Source organism: Glycine soja, chromosome 20 (genome assembly GCF_004193775.1).
Source record: "Glycine soja cultivar W05 chromosome 20, ASM419377v2, whole genome shotgun sequence".
NCBI lineage: Eukaryota > Viridiplantae > Streptophyta > Magnoliopsida > Fabales > Fabaceae > Glycine > Glycine soja.
Window position 1 is genome coordinate 45,732,490 of NC_041021.1, and position 18,377 is coordinate 45,750,866.

The 18,377-nt window shown below is 30.4% G+C and overlaps 2 protein-coding genes across 6 annotated transcripts; both read left to right on the forward strand.

Annotated features, from left to right (window-relative positions):
- The first annotated feature begins 275 nt into the window (after nt 1-275).
- Nucleotides 276-8,152, forward strand: LOC114402827. Of its 5 annotated transcripts, XM_028365512.1 has the most exons (7): nt 284-310; nt 482-557; nt 3,494-3,562; nt 3,719-3,839; nt 3,943-4,373; nt 5,110-5,419; nt 6,851-8,152. In XM_028365512.1, exons 2-7 carry the CDS (start codon nt 523-525, stop codon nt 7,877-7,879), a joined length of 1,995 nt encoding a protein of 664 aa, XP_028221313.1. In that variant the 5' UTR covers nt 284-310; nt 482-522; the 3' UTR covers nt 7,880-8,152. The 5 variants fall into 5 exon arrangements, with proteins under 5 accessions (XP_028221315.1, XP_028221313.1, XP_028221312.1 ...); XM_028365514.1 differs by lacking the exon at nt 3,494-3,562 and having other exon boundaries at nt 276-310; XM_028365511.1 differs by lacking the exon at nt 284-310 and having other exon boundaries at nt 317-557.
- A 1,538-nt stretch (nt 8,153-9,690) lies between these two features.
- Nucleotides 9,691-12,825, forward strand: LOC114401236 (RING-H2 finger protein ATL38-like). The gene is made up of 3 exons (XM_028363701.1): nt 9,691-10,275; nt 10,891-10,988; nt 12,035-12,825. Exons 1-3 carry the CDS (start codon nt 10,117-10,119, stop codon nt 12,465-12,467), a joined length of 690 nt encoding a protein of 229 aa, XP_028219502.1. The 5' UTR covers nt 9,691-10,116; the 3' UTR covers nt 12,468-12,825.
- Nucleotides 12,826-18,377: the final 5,552 nt, after the last annotated feature.

Sequence of the window (18,377 nt, forward strand, 5' to 3'; positions counted from 1 at the left end):
TTAGTTTCAACTTTCTAACTATTATCTAAACAAAGTTAACAGTGGTTCATTATAAATTCAAAATGCAAATTATATATTAAAAATGATTTAATCCTTATAAAGTTCAACTACATAAAAATAAACATTGGCCAAAATACAATTTTTTTTAGCAGCACCAAAATATTAATTTCATTTTACGTGGTAAGTGTATAGGAAAATAATTTTTAAAAATACAACAAAAAAGGTAGCGATATAGAAATACAAATAACACAAATTAGACAAATGAAAAGGGGGAGAAGGTGGGGTCGTTCTGAGACAAGAACCTTCCTTCGTTAGTTCCCATCATCCTTCTCTTCACCTCTTTACTTCCCCAACTCATACAACAACACCCCACTTTTTTTTTTTTCTTTCGCAACTAGCTTCTCTTCATTTGACCATATTAATCTTACTATATTTAATATTTCTCTCTCTTTCTTCAATTTCTGAGTTTTTGTTCCAGCAGCTGAGTCGTAAGAAGCTGGAGTTGGAAGTTTGCTCGCGATCATGCAAAACTCCGTGCTCGATCCGCAAGATCAGAGGTGTTTTCGATTTCCCCTCTAATCATTTTCTGAATTTTAGGTGTTCCTCATTTTTGTTATGCTGCTTTCACAGTTGGTTATGCTGTTCTACTTTCCTTATCTGTTTTTTCGGCTGAGTGGTGTTTGATGGCTTTGAAGTTCCGTAACAGTGTTTTTTAGCTTGCTTACTTCTAGTTTGCTTCTCTAGTTGGAGTTTGATGATTTTAAAAAATGTTATGTTGAGTTGAGGTTCCCTTTTTCATAGTGGTTTTGTGTTTATAATCTATCACTTGTATTTTGATGCGATTGTTGTGTGATTTATTGTTTTACCATAGTTGTTATATGATGTGTGATAAAATTCTTTAAATTTTTTTTGGGATTTAGTTGGACCCGACAGTACTTTTTTGGGTTGGTTCTTTTGACTTGTTTTAACTATTCAAAGTAATCCATAGAAAGTTAAAGATCTATTTGAGATCTGTGAATCTAACTATGAGATGGCTCTAGAGAGAGATATCGTGTCTGTGCTTGAGAATAATAGTCCTCTAATTCTGGAACTAGGACCTAGTTTAGTTGGGGTTCCATTTTTGTTGGCTTGTTGACTAGTTAATTGTTACTGACAGATGGATCAGAATGTCCCCTTCCCTGGGATTCATTTCTCATATTAGTTTTGGAACTCTAGGACTAATTGACTTCATCTATCCTCGTAATTCAGGTTTTGATCCCAAATTTCTGGAAATATCTATTATATTATGAATTTATGATTCAAATACATAAGGAAAGCTAATCTCAAAAGACTAGCCCATTGGGCAGGATGGTTTTAAATTGCGGTTGTGGTCGCGGTTGTGGTGAGTCAGAAAACCTTGACATTGCAGGAAAATGCGGTTGATGCAGCTGCAATTGCAGTTGCAGTGAGTCGAAATACCTTGCAGTTGCGGACCGATATTTAAAACCAGTCTGTGGGAGAATCTCGTGGCTTAAATACCACATTAAGCTTCCATGTTTACTTATTCTGGGACATACAATTACATATCCCTTCCAAATCTAGGATCCACAGTGGTCAACTGTAGCTACCCATTCGAAGTAGTCCTTTCCCCAGTCACTCTTTTACAAGTTGCCTCTTCCACTTTGCCTGATTCTCTAGTCTCAGCAAAAGCACCAACTTTTATGACTCAAGCTGATGTAGGATAAGGCTTCTAGAATCTAGATAGGGTTTTACCAAGGAGTAGAGAAGGATTGAGAGTTGAACAGTTAAACACATCCAATGAGCTGGTTCTTCAGGTGTAACAAACCAGGAAAAGAAAGTTATTAGTAATTATGGATTTATGATTCTGGAAAAAGGTCGGCCATACAACTGTGGAGGTTTTGCTTTTATACCAGAAACTAAGCCCTTTAAGGTTACATGCTTTCCTGCCTACATCTCTTATGAATTCCCCATTGCAATCATTAAACTACAACTTCCTAAACACAACGTACTATCAAGCAAGTTACAAGAACATAACTACCAAATGTAATCCTTGACTCTTACTACTAACCCAAGCACATGAGGAATCCTTGGACTTACAAATAAGCCACTAGAATACTAAATCAACATAAATATGATCTAAATACCACCCAGTACCCATAACTTGAAGCTAAAAAATTGAATAGGGGTTTGTTCGCCTAAGCTTAATAAAAACTGATTTTATAATACACCTTTTTTTAGAGCCCCCCCCCCCCCCCCCCCCCCTTTTTTCAGAACCTTTTAGCTTGTGAGAAAAGAATTAAAACAGATTCTCCACTAATTGAAAAACTTACATAATTATTATAAAAAATTTAAGCGTATCTTTTAATTTCAAGAGCACATTTTCTTTGAAAAGCATACAACAGGCCCTAAAAAAGCTTGAAAATATTAAGATCAGTGATTCAGAAACTAGACTGGTTGATCCAACTCATTATAAATTGAACAGGTAAGAAAGGGAGAGAGAGAGAAAATGTAAGAAAGTGAAGGAGGACGGGGAGAGAGACGAATCTTGCAGTAGAAGTGTTCTGATTTGAAAGTTACAACTAGTGTGTCTGAACGATGAGAGCACCTATTTATAGTCTCTAACAGAATCCTACACAACCGAGCTTGTTACAGCTGTCAGAGACTGTTACAACAGAAACTAACATCTCTCTGACAGTTGTCATTCTAACAGAATTTGTTACAATTACACATGTGACAAATACCCTTTACTATCATGGATCCAACGGCCAATACAATAAGCAAGCTGCTTGCCTACTTTAACACAACTGATTCAACCATGAATTGGACCATTGGCAGGTCTGGTAAAGTTATATAAACTGACTGGCCACAGCCATTGTACCAGCCAAAAACTAGTGAACCTGTTCAATGCACTATGCTGAAAAAAATGCCTAAAGCCACAAGGAATTTGAACTCCTTTCCTGATGTTATGACTAATTTGACCATTAACCATGTAGGTACCTGTTGCTAATACATGCTTTAATTGTATATAAATCCATATTCTGTTTGAACAACACACATTCACATATACATATACACACATGAGACACTGCTCAATCATAGTTTGACTTCAGTTGAACCATCAAATTGTAAACCCAATTACTTTATTGGTTCAATAACTGATCCAGCTTTAAAAACATTAAGATAACTCTGTTAATAGTTATTTACTTTTTTATTGCTCTTGCATCACAAACCCGTGAAGAGAGCTCATCCCTCCAAAATGCCAGCCTCTATGGTGGGAGAGTCTTATGGCTTAAGTACACATTGGGCTTTCTTGTTTTGTCAATGTGGGGCATACCATATTTTAGGACATTTTCCTTAAGGAAAACACTCTTAAAATAAGTGACATTTTCTTAAGTAGCGGGGCAGGGATGTTTTTCTTTCTTTTTTAATATGTATGAACTCCTCTATTTCCATTTCGTTATTGGACTTCATTTTTATTTTTATTTGGCTGGAGGGAGAGGTTGGGGCAAGGTAAAGCAGTAAGAGGAAAGAAAAGAAAGGAAGAAAATAATGAAATCACCATGTAGGTCCTCCCTCCCTCCAAATTTTGTCTACATAAATTAAGTGAATAAGTGATAGTTGTTTAGGATTTTTCCACTACCAATTGGCATTAGTGTAATATTCCTTTCCTATTAGATCTTCTTTTGAGCTATATTAATTAGATGTGTATGTCACTTAGGGTTACTTCCTGCATGGAGGATTCCACTGCAATGACTATTGAATTCCTGCGGGCAAGGTTGCTTTCTGAAAGGTCCATCTCAAGAAGTGCTAAACAGAGAGCTGATGAACTGGCAAAAAAGGCATGTTAAGTTTAGGTTTGCTAGATTATGGAGTCAAGCTTGGTTGATCTTTCTTAATGTCCTCTTTTTAACTGTAAATTCTTTTATCATGTATGTCAATCAGGTCATGGATTTGGAGGAACAACTTAAGACGGTGATTCTTCAGAGGAAGATGGCAGAGAAGGCCACTGCTGATGTTCTTGCCATTTTGGAGAGTGAAGGGATAAGTGATGTATCTGAAGAATTTGATTCAGGCTCAGACCTTGAAAATCCTTGTGATTCTAGCGTGAGTAATGAGTGTGCAAAAGAAGGTGAGGAGCCTATGAGCTCAAAAGGAAGACAACATGGGTCAGATAAAATGCCTGGTTCCAATGTAGATTCTTCACCAGTATCCAGTAAGAGTTTGTCTTGGAAAGGACGCCATGATTCTTCCCATTCTCTTGAAAAGTACAAGACTTCTAATTTGAGGAGGCAAAGCAGTTTTTCATCTATCAGTTCTTCTCCAAAGCATCGCCAAGGAAAGTCATGTCGCAAGATAAGACATCGACAAATCAGGTAAGTCTAAAACCTTTTTTCTTTCTCTCTCATAAATTTTGTTTTTATCCCAATTTATGTTACCAGGTTCCTCGGAGAACAATGATCTTTTCCTTCTTCTTGTTTTTATTCTCTCTATGCAAGGTAGCCAACAATTAAAAAAAAAAAACTGCTTGTTTCTAGTTTGCACTTCGTTCCAACTCTTAGGCTTAGGGCCTCTGGCTTACCAAGGTTATACCTCTGGTTGCTGACTTGCTGTATTGCAATAAAACCTGATTTAAAAAAGTTGTGCCTTAATTTCTCGAACATATGGTAAATTCAAAGTTGTTTGAGCTCATACATTTTTTATATATAAATTTGAAGTTTCTTTTGATAAGTTCTTGATGCCTCATTTTCGTTTTACATGTTTTGAGAAAGTGTGTCTCTCAGAAAATTATTAATGTTTGATGAAAAGTGAGAATCTGGACAAATACTACTGAATTAAGTTTTGATGCTCCAGAATGGAGTGTTTTAGCTTATTACTTTTTATGGTCTTGTTCTATCTGCTCCAATCCATGATATACATAACAACAACAACAACAACAACCAAGCCTTATCCCACTAGGTGAGGTTGGCTACATGGACCACACGACGCCATATGATATGCATAACCCCTGATTGTAATTTATATATATGTTTATATTTATATTTATTTTCTCTTGTAACACTTGTCTTCCTGATTGCTTGTGAAGTTGATAAATAAGTTGTGTTTTCCCAGGTTGGTAGTGGAGGAGTCCAGAAATAAGTTTGCTAACCACGAAAAAGAACTTGCATCCTTGTCTAAAGGATTTCCAAATTTCTCAGGTGGTGGGTCTAACATCCCGAAAATAGAATCCGAAATTCAAGAAGAGGGTGGATCAGGGGCAAACCCACTTAACAAAAATCATCATGTAGATGGATATGGAAGAGAGAAGGACATGGAAAAGGCACTTGAACACCAAGCCCAACTTATTGACCAATATCAAGCAATGGAGAAGGTTCAAAGAGAATGGGAGGAGAAATTTAGAGAGAATAACAGCACAACACCAGTATGCTTCACATAAACTTATCATTTACTAAGTGCTTTTTCTTGAAACTTGATGATTGGTTGTTGCATGTATGACAATCATGAGATGGTTAAAATGTGATTTTAGGTATAGTTTGATTTTGATTTCCACGACATTGCTTCTTTCATTAGACACAACAGGCACGATTTCTCCTAGGATCTTAATTGTTACTGTTTCAGATTATTAGGAGTTTTCCAATACTAAGTTCTGTTGCACCTTGTCATTCTGCATAACAATGGTATTGAAGGCAAATGTTTGTAAAATCAAGGAGTTAGTTGAGCAAATAAGAAAGCAACTTTTCCTGAATCTTAAATTTTTTAAGAAACTCTGCTTTGTTTTGGAAAAAGCTATCTGTGTTTCATACTGCTTTGAGGGTGCTATACTACCACTTTATTTTTTGTTAATTAATGTTTGTATTCTTGTTTCTTACAAAAGTTTGGTTAAGGGAGGGAAGGACAGAGTAAATGACAACATGCAAATTGCAATATACTAATTGTACAGTGTTAGACTGTTAGTCAATGTTTAGTAAAAGTTACTTTTTGTTTATTTTGACCTTAGTAGTTACAATGCTGGAAGTATATGCAAAATCTTTATATTACATAGAAATAACACCTGATACACAAAACAACAGGTGCATTGGACAATCCTTTAGGTCCTGAAACTGTTATTTGTTGAAAAATACATATATTTTTATAATTTGATTTGCTTTCCCAGTTGAATATATTGCCTGTCAAGGATCAACTCTCCTGAAAGCCATCATTGGAGTGCATATTAAAATTTAAATGAGGACAATGCACAGGCTTATTGTGCCTCATTTTAAAATTCAAATTTAATTAGTAGAATCTAGTTGACAAGAATAAAGCTCTTGAGTCTTGACCGCTTAGTCATGTAGATGTTTTAATATTATGTCCAAGACCTACACTTAAAAGTTAAGCTGAAGGTTCAAGATTAGTCTTATATCTTTTATTATTACCAATGTCTTTTGTAGTTGTTGCTGTCATTTAGAGTAAGTAGTGAAGCAACCTAATTGAGTAGCAAGTTAGGAAAATTGTTTTTGATCCAAAGATTAAAGTTAGCTCACATGCAAGAATTTGTTAGACCTTTCTTTTTCGTAAGGGAAGTAGAGAATAAATTGAATGAAGCACTTATATGAAGCTCGGTTTGAGCCAAAATGTTTGAGGTTGAGTGTTCTTTGTCTATTATATGTCGGCTTTTAAATCTATGCTTCCACTGTATTGAACGAGTAATAATTACATTCTCCTGATTGTTCAGTTAATATTGTTCAGGTTGTTTTTTCTATTAGCTTTGTACATCAAATGGTTTTATGATTCAAAATAGGTTTTTTACTGCTTTTTTATTCCATGTAAAATCACCTAAAGTCTCAAACTTAGTTTTGGGTCATAAATTATCCAGGATTCATGTGATCCGGGGAATTACTCAGATATGACTGAGGATAAAGATGAAAGCAAGGTTCACATTCCATTTGCTGCTAAGGTGGTCACCTCAGATGCTCAAGAGAGTAAAGGAGAACCAAGAGGTGTTTGCTTATCTGAAGAAAAATTCAAAGCTGAGGCCAGAGATATTATGCCAAAAACTCATGATGATACAGGGGGTTATAGTGACCAGAAGAATACAACTTTTAGCACTTCTGATCTGCTTGGTCAACAAAATTCATGTCCCCCACTGAAGGGAAACCAAAATGAGAGCTCAGTAAACGGTCACTTTCAGCCTTCTGTTATGAACCATCAAGATCCAGGTAGGCATGGTTACCATGATTCCAAACCTACTTATTCCTTTCCAACTGATATCCATGGTGTTCAGCACCAAAATGATGCTTCAAGAAACAAAACTGACCTCTTTGCATTAGTTACTCATGAACAACCTCACAAGTTCAATGGTGTACTTGAATCACTTAAACAAGCTAGGATATCCCTACAACAGGAACTCAAGAGATTGCCACTAGTAGAGAGTGGGTACACTGCTAAACCCTCTGCTTCTTTTAGTAAAAGTGAGGATAGATTTGAAGTTCCTGTTGGATGTTCTGGTCTCTTCAGAATACCTACAGATTTTTCTGATGGAGCAACTGCTAGATTCAATGTTAAAGATCCTACTGCTGGATTTGGTTCAAACTTTCATCTTAATAGAGCCATGTCTAGAACTTCTGATGGTCAGTTTTTTCCCAGTCTTCCTTACCCTGACACACAGTTGAGCTTGCCTGCTAATGATCAATCTCTTGCTATCCGATATGTGGAAAACGGGCCAAATGGAGGTTCACTCTCTTCCAGTAAATACACGTATCCCACATTTCCCATCAATCCATCCTATCAAAATGCAACACCACAGATGCCATTTGGTAATGAAGTTTCAAGACCGTATTCAAGTAGCACAGTTGGGGTTCCTCTTGCAAATCGTTTCTCGTTTAATAGCGATCATTTAAGATGAAACATGTACATATAATATCATTAGGTTGCTAGCAGCTACGCTTGGTGTAAAAGTAATGGTTTTATTTGTCATGCACTTTAAGGTTATTCTCTGTATTCTCTCTAGTTGTGATGGGAAGAGATTTTTTATGACAAAATACACTAAAAATTCTCCCATTCATCTGGACTGTGTTTACTTTAAATGTTACACTATCAATCTTGGTCATCAAGGTTACCACCATGTCTTAGATTTATCTCTAGATTGATAATTTTAAACTGAGATTGACTTTGAAAATGTGAAATATGTTTCAGTGTGTTGGTCTTGGGTAATTTGAAAAAAAAATTATTTAATCTATTTCATAAGAACTATCTTAGTGTTTCATTTGTTTTTAAATTTGTTATAATTGAATTTAAATTATTGAATGTAATTCGGGATGCGGTTTAATTAATCTCAGTCACAAAACTATAGATTGGAACATTTGTAATGGTATGAGGAATTTGATGTTGATAGACTTCCAAACGAAGACTGTCATTGCATTCATCTGGTTTTGAACTAACAATTAGTGCATAGTAGTCATTCTGCAAAGTTGTTGAAGAGTCATGATACATATTTTCTTTAGACAGAATGACCAAAAGCAGTGTTGTTTACTTTAGACTTGTGTTTTGATAAATTTTGTGATAGGACCTTAGAAACCTGAGAGCTGCACTTTGCTAACTCTTCTAGAAAATAGTTTTCTATTTTTAAAAATTTTAAACTTAAAAACTTGTTTGATAAAAATATTTTGTAATAAATTGATAATTGATTTTCAAAGCGAGAATTGTATTTTTTATTGTAATTTTTTAAAGAAAAAAGAAAATGATAACAGCTTAGCCTTGTTATGAAAATAGGTTTCTTCAATATTATCAAGCCAACTCATCACTCCCGACCCATGTCTTGGTGAAATTCAACATCCTTTTCAGCTTTGCTTCCTCCATGTCACCTAGCTCGTAATTGAAGATTTAGGATCAACTGGCAAAAGTAACAGACAGGATTTGTTTTTATTCACTTCTTCTTTTTTTTCCTGTTTCACACCCTGAAGTTAAGTACAAAATAAAAGAAAAGATTGTTTTGGAAATAATTTTCAAAATTCAATAAAATTTAAATAAAAATCTATTGCTGAGTAACATAATTTTTTTTAAAAAAAATTGCTCGTTAAATATCATATATTAAGTTAACATGTGAACTATAATTGTACAATTAAAGTAATGAGTAAAAAAGATGAAAATCATCAGAATGAAAAGGTAAGAGGACAAAAGTACAATTAACTATTACATATAATTTCTTAAAGAATCTTTCGAATATTAAATTTAAACTTGATTCTCACTTGATCACCACTCTCATATTAAATTAATCAAATCAATCTTCACTTTCTAATCCATTAGCTAATTATTTGATCACTACCCCCTGCCTTGTTTGGATCAAGAGAAGGGAAACAAAGGAGAAAAGTATCTTATTTGATCCGAAAAGAATGGAGAAATAAGTAATGTATCACAGCACTAACTATGATTTTAAAGTTTGCTAAAACAACCTTTAATTTTAAAGTAATTTGATGAGAGAATTTAAAAATTATAAATCATTTTCTTTTTCTTCTAACTTTTCCAATAATCAAGGAAAAACAAAAATAAGAAAAAAAATATCTTCATTATTTTCCTATTTCTTTCAAATTTTCAAAATAGGTTAAATTTTTTAAAAAAATCATATTTTATAATTTTATTTTCCTACAACATAAAAGGTATTTATACCATCACAATATTCTACTAAAATATAAATAAAAACACAGCTAATGATATAAAACTCTCCTTCATCTTCTCTGTTGTATAGCAAAAGAACGGTAAACATAACTTGATTTAGATCTCAAAAATCTTGCTCATCACCATCATTACCTTTAGATCTTTCACCATTTTGGTCACTGTCACTCCCACCTATCCACCCACCATGCCTTCTAGGGTTTCCATTCTCTGTGTCACTGGGACAATACAACAGTCCCAATTCTCACCCTTTCACACCACCATTCTCTGATTCACCCTCCACCCTCATACCCACCAAGAAAAGCATGCATCTTTGGTGCCACTGCCTCAAACCCACTTCAGATTCTCCTCTGAAACCCACTGAGGGTGTTGTTGGCGGTGTCTGTTAGTGTTCATTGGGGTTCACTTTTCAATTGGGGGATTTTCTTCTGGAATCTGAAATTGCATCAATTTGGGAATTTTTTTTGCAAAATGATTTCTTCTGGGATTAACTTGGTGATGACTGTGATTGGGTTTGCGGTGAGCACCATGTTCATTGTTTTCGTCTGCACCAGGCTCATATGTGCACGAATTCACATGAATACTGCGAGGAGATCTTTTCCTATTGCATCCAGATCCAATCTCAGCATGGTGAACATTTTTTATATGTTTTCAAGTTTTTCTTAATAATTTCATTGTCTGGGTTATTTTTTTTGGAGTTCAAGTTCTATCCACTGTCAGTGTATTTTAACACTCTCAACCAATTACAAATTATGACTTTTAAGGGACATATGGTAAAGAGTTGAATTTCTATGCATGAGAAAATAGTGTTCACACAGTCAACCAATCAAAATTCATGACATGATTTTTAAGGTTTTTATGGTAAAGGTAAACAAATTTATCATACATGTCAATTTGTAACGGGGACTTTACACTGTATGGTGCATAGACTATTTAATAAAAAATATAAAAAAATAAGAGAAAATAGTCTATACACACTCTCATCTAATCACAAATTGTCATGTGCTATAAGTTTATTGATTTTTACAACAACGGTCTTAGAAAGTCATACCATTTATGATCCCTGATTGGTTGACAATGCAAAGATTTTTACACTTTACATTAACACTATAGAAACTAAATTCTATTTTTTTATATACGTAGACTGATGCAGAACAAACTTTGTGTTGTTTTCCCATTGAATTTGATATCATTTTTATTTGCTTTAGATTTATCAATTCAACATTTTTTCTTCCCTGTGTTCAGATGGAGCGGGGTTGCCATGGTCTTGAACGTGTGACTGTAGCCAAATTTCCAACAAAGAAGTACAGTGACAAGTTTTTTGCTGCAGCAGAAAATTCTCAGTATGTTCATATCTCTGTTTCAGATTTTTTAATCCAACCTGTCTATGATGTTAATTAAATAATTTTCTTGTTAATTACTGTTTAATACTCTTTTGGAGGCAAAATAATATATTGTAGTTTATGCCTAATTCGCTAGTTAAGTTAAAAAGAACTGCAGACAGGAATTTGTAATGAAGGCGTCAACCCCAAATATTGAAAGACATTTAAACTAAAGACGGGAATTTGTAATTATGGCCATTTGTTTTGTGGCTTCGGATGGCACGTTTGATCCCATGTTCTTTAATTTGAAAACATGTGTATCTCGCTTGAGAAAGTGTTATGATGACATGTTCCATTGGCTTAGGGCTAACTCTTGTCTAGTGTCTTGATTAGGTTGTGCTATCATCATTTGTTTTGTTGATTTCTTGCAAAGAAGCTTATCTTAGAGTGAATTTCTTTTGCTGTATATGTGTGTGCCATGGGAATGGATCCTCTCATATCTAATTTTTTTAATGACATGGCCAAGTTTTGTGTCTATCTCTTTCTTGGTAGGCAAAATATGTGGGAACTATCTAATATTTGTTAGGAGAGAGATAGACACATATTTTAACATGATCTATCATATTCTCCATTGAGGATCCTTTAATATTTTACACATACCCCCTTCATTACAACCTTCCAGACATTATGACAAAGAGGTAGTTATATGTAGGCAAACCTTGTGGGAGGTCAGTGCAATTTATTCATGTCATAAATGTTTTTTTTTTTTGTTCTGGCTTGTGGCTTCTAAACTAATGATGATATAATAGGTCATGTTAAACCTTGTTCTTCTTGTTGGAAATTTGAATACTGCTTGGGAAGTGGTTGGGCCCATTGGTTTCCCGTAATTCTTATAAAGGATACAAAATCTGAAGTTTTTATGAATGTGGTTTATGTTGTCACTTGTCAGTAACTTAATTGAGGGGAGTGCTTTAGGTATTGCAGTTTTCTCACATGATCATTGATGACACTCCCATTCAGATAGTTATTTTCCTGCTTTTGAACATTCAATTTCATTGTATTTGCAGATGCACAGTCTGCCTCTCAGAATACCAAGGTGAGGATATGCTGCGTATCCTCCCCTATTGCGGACACTCCTTCCATGTGACCTGCATAGACTTATGGCTGCAGCAGAATTCCACTTGTCCTGTTTGTCGAATATCGTTGCGTGAATTTCCCGAAAGAAAGCTGTTAATGCAACCCTTGTTCAGCTCAGCTTTGCAACCTCACTATGGCATAGAATCCTTTGACACGCATCATTATCACTGTATGATGGCTGATAACGGATTATCATCAAGAACCCCTGACAACCTTGGGGTGAATCCTATAGAAGAAGATCATTTTCCATCCGAGGGTGGTGGAGCAGTTGCTATGGACAATATTACCTGTTTAAGTGAGGGTGACTTCATTAAAGAAGAAGGGAAGAAGCATGTAGAGAGTCCATCAAACTTCCAGATTTGATTGGTTTCATGGAAATTGAAGCTTCAATATGATACTTTTAAATCACAAATTGAGTATAAAGTTAATGTTCCAAAATTGGAGTGAAAATGTGAAATGCATTAGCATGCTGAAGGATGGTTAATATCTTATACTGTATATATAGCAGAGAACACCCCCCACCCCCGGACTGCCCTTTACTGTCTTCTCCTTTGTTCTTTTCTTGATCCTCAATACTCGATAGTATTTGAAACTCTCTCTCTCTCCCTTCCTAATTGTAATTGTTGTAAGACTAGAATTAGTTGAAGATCCCTTCCGAAACTTTGTATTAATGCAAATCCGTACAGTGCAATTAATGTATCTTATTTTTTTTTCTCTCCAACAATTGGCTTTTTATAACATGAGTTATTCTAATCCATTGGTGACTATTTTCCTTTATTTTTTAAGGTTTGGTCCTTAGTTAGTTAGCTTCTTAGGAGAAGATATGGTTGTTATCTATTTGAGATTGGGGGGAAAGGCAGCCTAGAATAACGGTTTTAAAAGAGGAAATTGACCTTTTTCATTGTTTTCATCACTTTTTGGGTCCATTTCTCTCCGGTAGAGAAAATCTTTTGTTAGGCTTTGTTGTTTTACTTCTCTCTTTTGCACAATTCCTGAAAATTTGAAGTCTTCCATTCTTTTGAAGTTAAAATATTAATTCTCTCTTTTATAATGAAAAATGCTTATTCTAATAAAAATGTGATTCATGATTCATCACATTAATTTTATGATTTTTTGAGAAATTAAAAAAAAACTTAAAATGTGTAACCCAAATTAATTTAAGCTCAAGTAGTTTTGGTACGGAATCACCAAAAAGAAAAAAGCATTCAATCCCAATTAAATTAAAATAATTTTAAATATTTATATATTTTTTGTTAACATATTATTGGGCGACGTATTTTTTAGTTTTGTGATAACTATTTCTATTGAAAAATTTGATAATCTATCTTTAGTAAATCTTCTCTCCTAAGCATTTTTCCTCTCACTCATAAGGCTTGAATCCATTGCTTAAAGGATTTAAGTCCATCCTTATTTTAATAATCTTTTTTGTTTATTCTGTAGAGCAAGCATTGATATTTCATATTTTTAGAATATTAATTAAATATATCTTTTTATTTAATATTTTTTCATAAAATATTAAAAAATGTATGCATGTTGTTTTTAGTTCCTAAAACTTTTCAATTTTTTCTTTTACTTTTAAATAAATATTTTTAATTTTTTTTCTTTGTAAAATACTCATATTTTATTCCTTAAACTTAACACTTTTTTCCCTATACAATGAAAAAGTTAAAAACATTTAAAAGGAAAATAAAATCCAGCACTAATATTTTAAAAACAACTACAGAATTTAATTTTTTAAAAGAGTAAAATTACCATTATTGCTAAAATATTTATAAAAAATAATATTTTCACATGTGCATTGTACATAATAAATATTTATTTATAGAATTAAATTTTATAATAAATAAATTCTAAATATATATAGATTATATTAGAAGTAAACTTTGTAAAAATAAACATTTTTGTACATATAAATTATATCTTATATTTATGATAAATATTTTATATTGTGATACAACATTATTTTAATTTTTATTATTCTTTTAAAAATATTAAAATAATTAATTGAAAGAGATAAGTGATTAACAAAAAATTCTAAATATGCTCTTGTCAAAGAAAAATCACTTAAAAATGTTTTGTTGAAGAATAACAACTTCAAATGTTCTCATTTGGTATGACTAGGTTTTTTTTTTGGCTTAATTGTATTTTACCCATAACTTTTAAGTTTTGACGACTTTTATCCTTAATTTTTTAATTTTACATATCTTATCTTTGATTTTTAAGAAACTTATAACTTTTATCCTTCATCATTTATCATTTATCTATTAACAAGTGCAAAAGTTAGGAGTAAAAATTGTCTAAAAAATGGATGCAAAAATTTGTTAAGAAAATTGGGTGTAAAAAATGTAATTATATTAGGAGTAAAATGATGGAGGATAAAATTAGGATTAAAATGTGTTAATTAATTTGTTGGAGATAAAATTTTCTAAAATTAAAAAGTTTGAACTATAAAGTGAAATTAAGTATTTTTTTTATGTTGGAATCAAAGACAATATAAAAAAATTATAATAATTTCATGTATTATACTCAACCAATTAAATTATAGAGAGAGAGATTGCATTCTGAATTTTAATATTTGGTTGCACATTTCTGTTAAATACGAACGAATCCCGAAACCACCCTATCAGATAACAAGATTAAAGAACCTTTTGGATAAGCAATTTGCAACTTAGAGTAAAAGAGAGGAGTTAATGCCGCCAAAGTTAGGAGAATATGGTCCACATATGCAATGAACAAGTTTCTTTACTTTTAGAGCATTAATTGACTGGTAAATGGCTTCATAGGTAACAATTGCTATGCCATCGCTCCAACCAACAAGAGCGAAAGGGATGAAAACTTCATTGTCGACAAGTTAGTTCCACAGCCCACAGAATTGCTGTTAGTTGTATTTTTAATGCAGCAGTTATGGCAGAGTTGTTTAACTCAATTTTAGTTGGCTTAGTAATTCTTAAGAAAACAACTATTCTTGTATAAAAAATGGTTTGCTATAATACTTAAATTGTATAAAAAATTATAAATCTCATAAGTAACTCACATCGAAGATGCTTAATAAAAAATTCGATAATCTACATTTTAATGATTTTGATTGATAAAATAATAGTATAACTTTAATGTTAGAAACCACATAAAAAAATTAAAAATTAGGTCGAATTGTAATTTTAGTACCTTATAATTTTAAATTCATAATTTTTATTTTTATTTTTAAATCAAGAAATTTAGTTATTATATTTTTTTTTTTAAAATATACAATTTTGATTCTCTAGTCATAATCTATAGTTTATTAGTTGATTAATAAATTTGATAGGAGGTAAATTCATGATTTTTTATTTTAATATAAGATAATAAACTAATAAGATTCTTAACTTATTCAGTTAACTTTATAAAAACTATTTTGTATGTATTATTAGTTAATAATTATTAATTTTTTTAATTATTAATATTTATAAATTAAATATAATATTTAATATATAAATACTTCTAGCTTTATTTTATATCATTGTATATATTTTTATTTTGAATAGTTTAATTTTTTTTAATTTTACTAATTTATAGTTAAATTTCATAAATTAATATATTATTTCTTTTGTAAATTAATTTTAATATACAAATTATTTTTATTCTAATTATATGAATCAATATAATTGCATGAATTAATATTTAAATTAAATAAATTACATAAATTTTTTTAGTAGATAAATTATTTTATTCTAATTATATAAATTAATAAAATTTTAATATTTAATTTTTTAGGAAACTTATATGATAATATTTATGTTTTAACTATAAAAAAATATTTAGTAAATAATTTTTTTAATACTAATTATATAAATCAATAAAATTACATAAATTAATATATAAATTATTTTATGCAATTTATAAAATTATGTAATTTTATTTTTATATATAAATAATAAAAAATTATTTTAATTGTTAAAAATATTAAGTTTTTTAATTTTAATTTTTTTAATTATTTATGCATTATTTTAAATTCACTTAATTTGTATAAATTGCATAAAATTATTTTTTAAAAATAATATATATAATAGTTTATGTGATTTTTTTTTTAAATATGATAAAATAAGGAAAAAATTTCATATATAATAATTTGTTAATTTATATTAAAATGAAATTTTATAATAAAAATAAATACATCTAAAATTAAAATAAATATATTTAAATATTAAATATTTTATTTTAATTTATAAATTTTATAATTCATAAAAATTAATGACTCTTAACTCATGATAGATGTAAAATAGTATTTATAAAACTAACTAAATAAAACAAATGTTTTACCAATTTATTACTTTTTCTTTACACTACATTGACATCAACACATGACATCAAAGTTAACAGTTAATTTTAAATGGTCAACTAACGATTAATTGATAGAATGACAAAAATTATTTATTCAGAAAAATAAAAAAAAATGCCTTGGTTCATAAATATGAGGAGCAAAATAAAAAATTTAAAATTATAAAAGTAATAAAATTACAGACTAAAAGTTATAGTGGCATGTGCTGTATGAAAATTAATTTTTTGTTAATTTATATTAAAATAAAATTTTATAATAAAAATAAATACATCTAGAATTAAAATGAATATATTTAAATATTAAATATTTCATTTTAATTTATAAATTTTATAATTTAGAAAAATTAATGACTCTTAACTAATAATAAATGTAAAATAGTATTTATAAAATTAACTAAATAAAACAAATATTTTAGCAATTTATTACTTTTTCTTTAAACTACATTGACATGACATCAAAGTTAACAGTTAATTTCTCAACTAACGGTCAATTGATAGAATGACAAATATTATTTATTCCGAAAAATAAAAAAAATGCCTTGGTTCATAAATATGAGGAGCAAAATAAAAAAATTAAAATTATAAAAGGAATAAAATTACAGACTAAAAGTTATAGTGACATGTGCTGTATGAAAATTAATTTTTTGTTAATTCCTTAATTAATGTTCTTAAAATAATAGTTAATATTTGCTTATAATAATACACTATTCCTCCGTTTTATTTTTTTCTCTTTTTATATATTTTATTTTCAATCAAATAAAAATAATATTTTTATTCATATTTTCTGTGTACTTTGTTTTCTTTCCTTCCTTCCAAACTATTGAGTATGCATTAAATTTGTATGATACTATCTTTTGATTTGAATAATCATAAATATTTATATTTTTTTTACTCATCACATTTTATTAACCTTTTCAACTAAATGGTACCTCAAGTCCTCAGAAGTCCTTTCTAGAGCCTAATACACACACCACTCCTTCCATTTTATCTATTTTTTCTTGTTCCTGAAAGTAAGTTATGCTTATAATCAAGAGTTATAAAATTAATTTCTTAAAACACATAAAGATCTTTTAAGTAAATTTTATCTTTTTCAATAAAGTTTATTCCATAAACATAGTAAAAAAATCAAACATTTATCAACTTACTAAAGACATTATAGTAAATTTGTTTAGCATTGAGATACAATAGAAAAGTTGTGACTACTACATTTACGGTTATTTATTTCACATGTTTACTTTCCAATCAATGTTTACATGAGAAAATCATTTCTTACTGAATCATAATAATTTATTATGATTATATTTAATAAAACTAGCTAAATTAGTTGATAGTAAAAAATTAAAAGCTGAAAAGTACAATGTAAGGTAGAGAGATCGAGGGAGGAGTGAGGCCTGGACCATTCTAGTACGTAATTCCATTGTGTAGAAGGCTTTACTATTCAGCAGTTAGTGGTATGTTTGTCCACCTATATAAATGAGAATTTTCTTTTTCTATGTACAATAAGGACAACTATGTTTGAGAATTACTGCTTAAAATCTTCATTATCAGGTCATCTTTAATAGGTATATCCGTGTGAATTCGGGCGACAACGTTGTACACGACACAGAAGTTCTGGATATAAATGTAATAAAAATTAATTAATAACTTTTTTAATAAAATTGATTATATGCTTCCTGTGTATTCAAATGCAAGTTAAAAAAATATTTCATGTTAACTAAAAAAGTTGGTTAAATATATTATTACTTCAATCTCAATTAAAAAATAAATTATTTTTTAAAATTGTCATTCATTTAAATTTGATATTTAAAAAATAGTCATTGAAATTAATGAAAATTAACCCTCTATAAAATAAAAATATTTTAGCAATAGACACGTTGAATAAAGTAAAATTAATTAAAATTTATTTATATTTAAATATAAAGTCATTTGATTTTTTTTATTTTTATATTTGAATCCGGA

Bases quoted from the DNA above. Each gene is read 5' to 3' on its own strand.
- LOC114402827 (XM_028365512.1), top strand. From the start codon at position 523: ATGCAAAACTCCGTGCTCGATCCGCAAGATCAGAG. The intron at 3,563-3,718 runs GTAGGTCCTCCC...TATGTCACTTAG, and splicing joins GAAAATAATGAAATCACCAT to GGTTACTTCCTGCATGGAGG. The intron at 5,420-6,850 runs GTATGCTTCACA...TAAATTATCCAG, and splicing joins AGAATAACAGCACAACACCA to GATTCATGTGATCCGGGGAA.
- LOC114401236 (XM_028363701.1), top strand. From the start codon at position 10,117: ATGATTTCTTCTGGGATTAACTTGGTGATGACTGTGATTGGGTTTGCG. The intron at 10,276-10,890 runs GTGAACATTTTT...CCCTGTGTTCAG, and splicing joins CCAGATCCAATCTCAGCATG to ATGGAGCGGGGTTGCCATGG. The intron at 10,989-12,034 runs GTATGTTCATAT...TTGTATTTGCAG, and splicing joins GCTGCAGCAGAAAATTCTCA to ATGCACAGTCTGCCTCTCAG.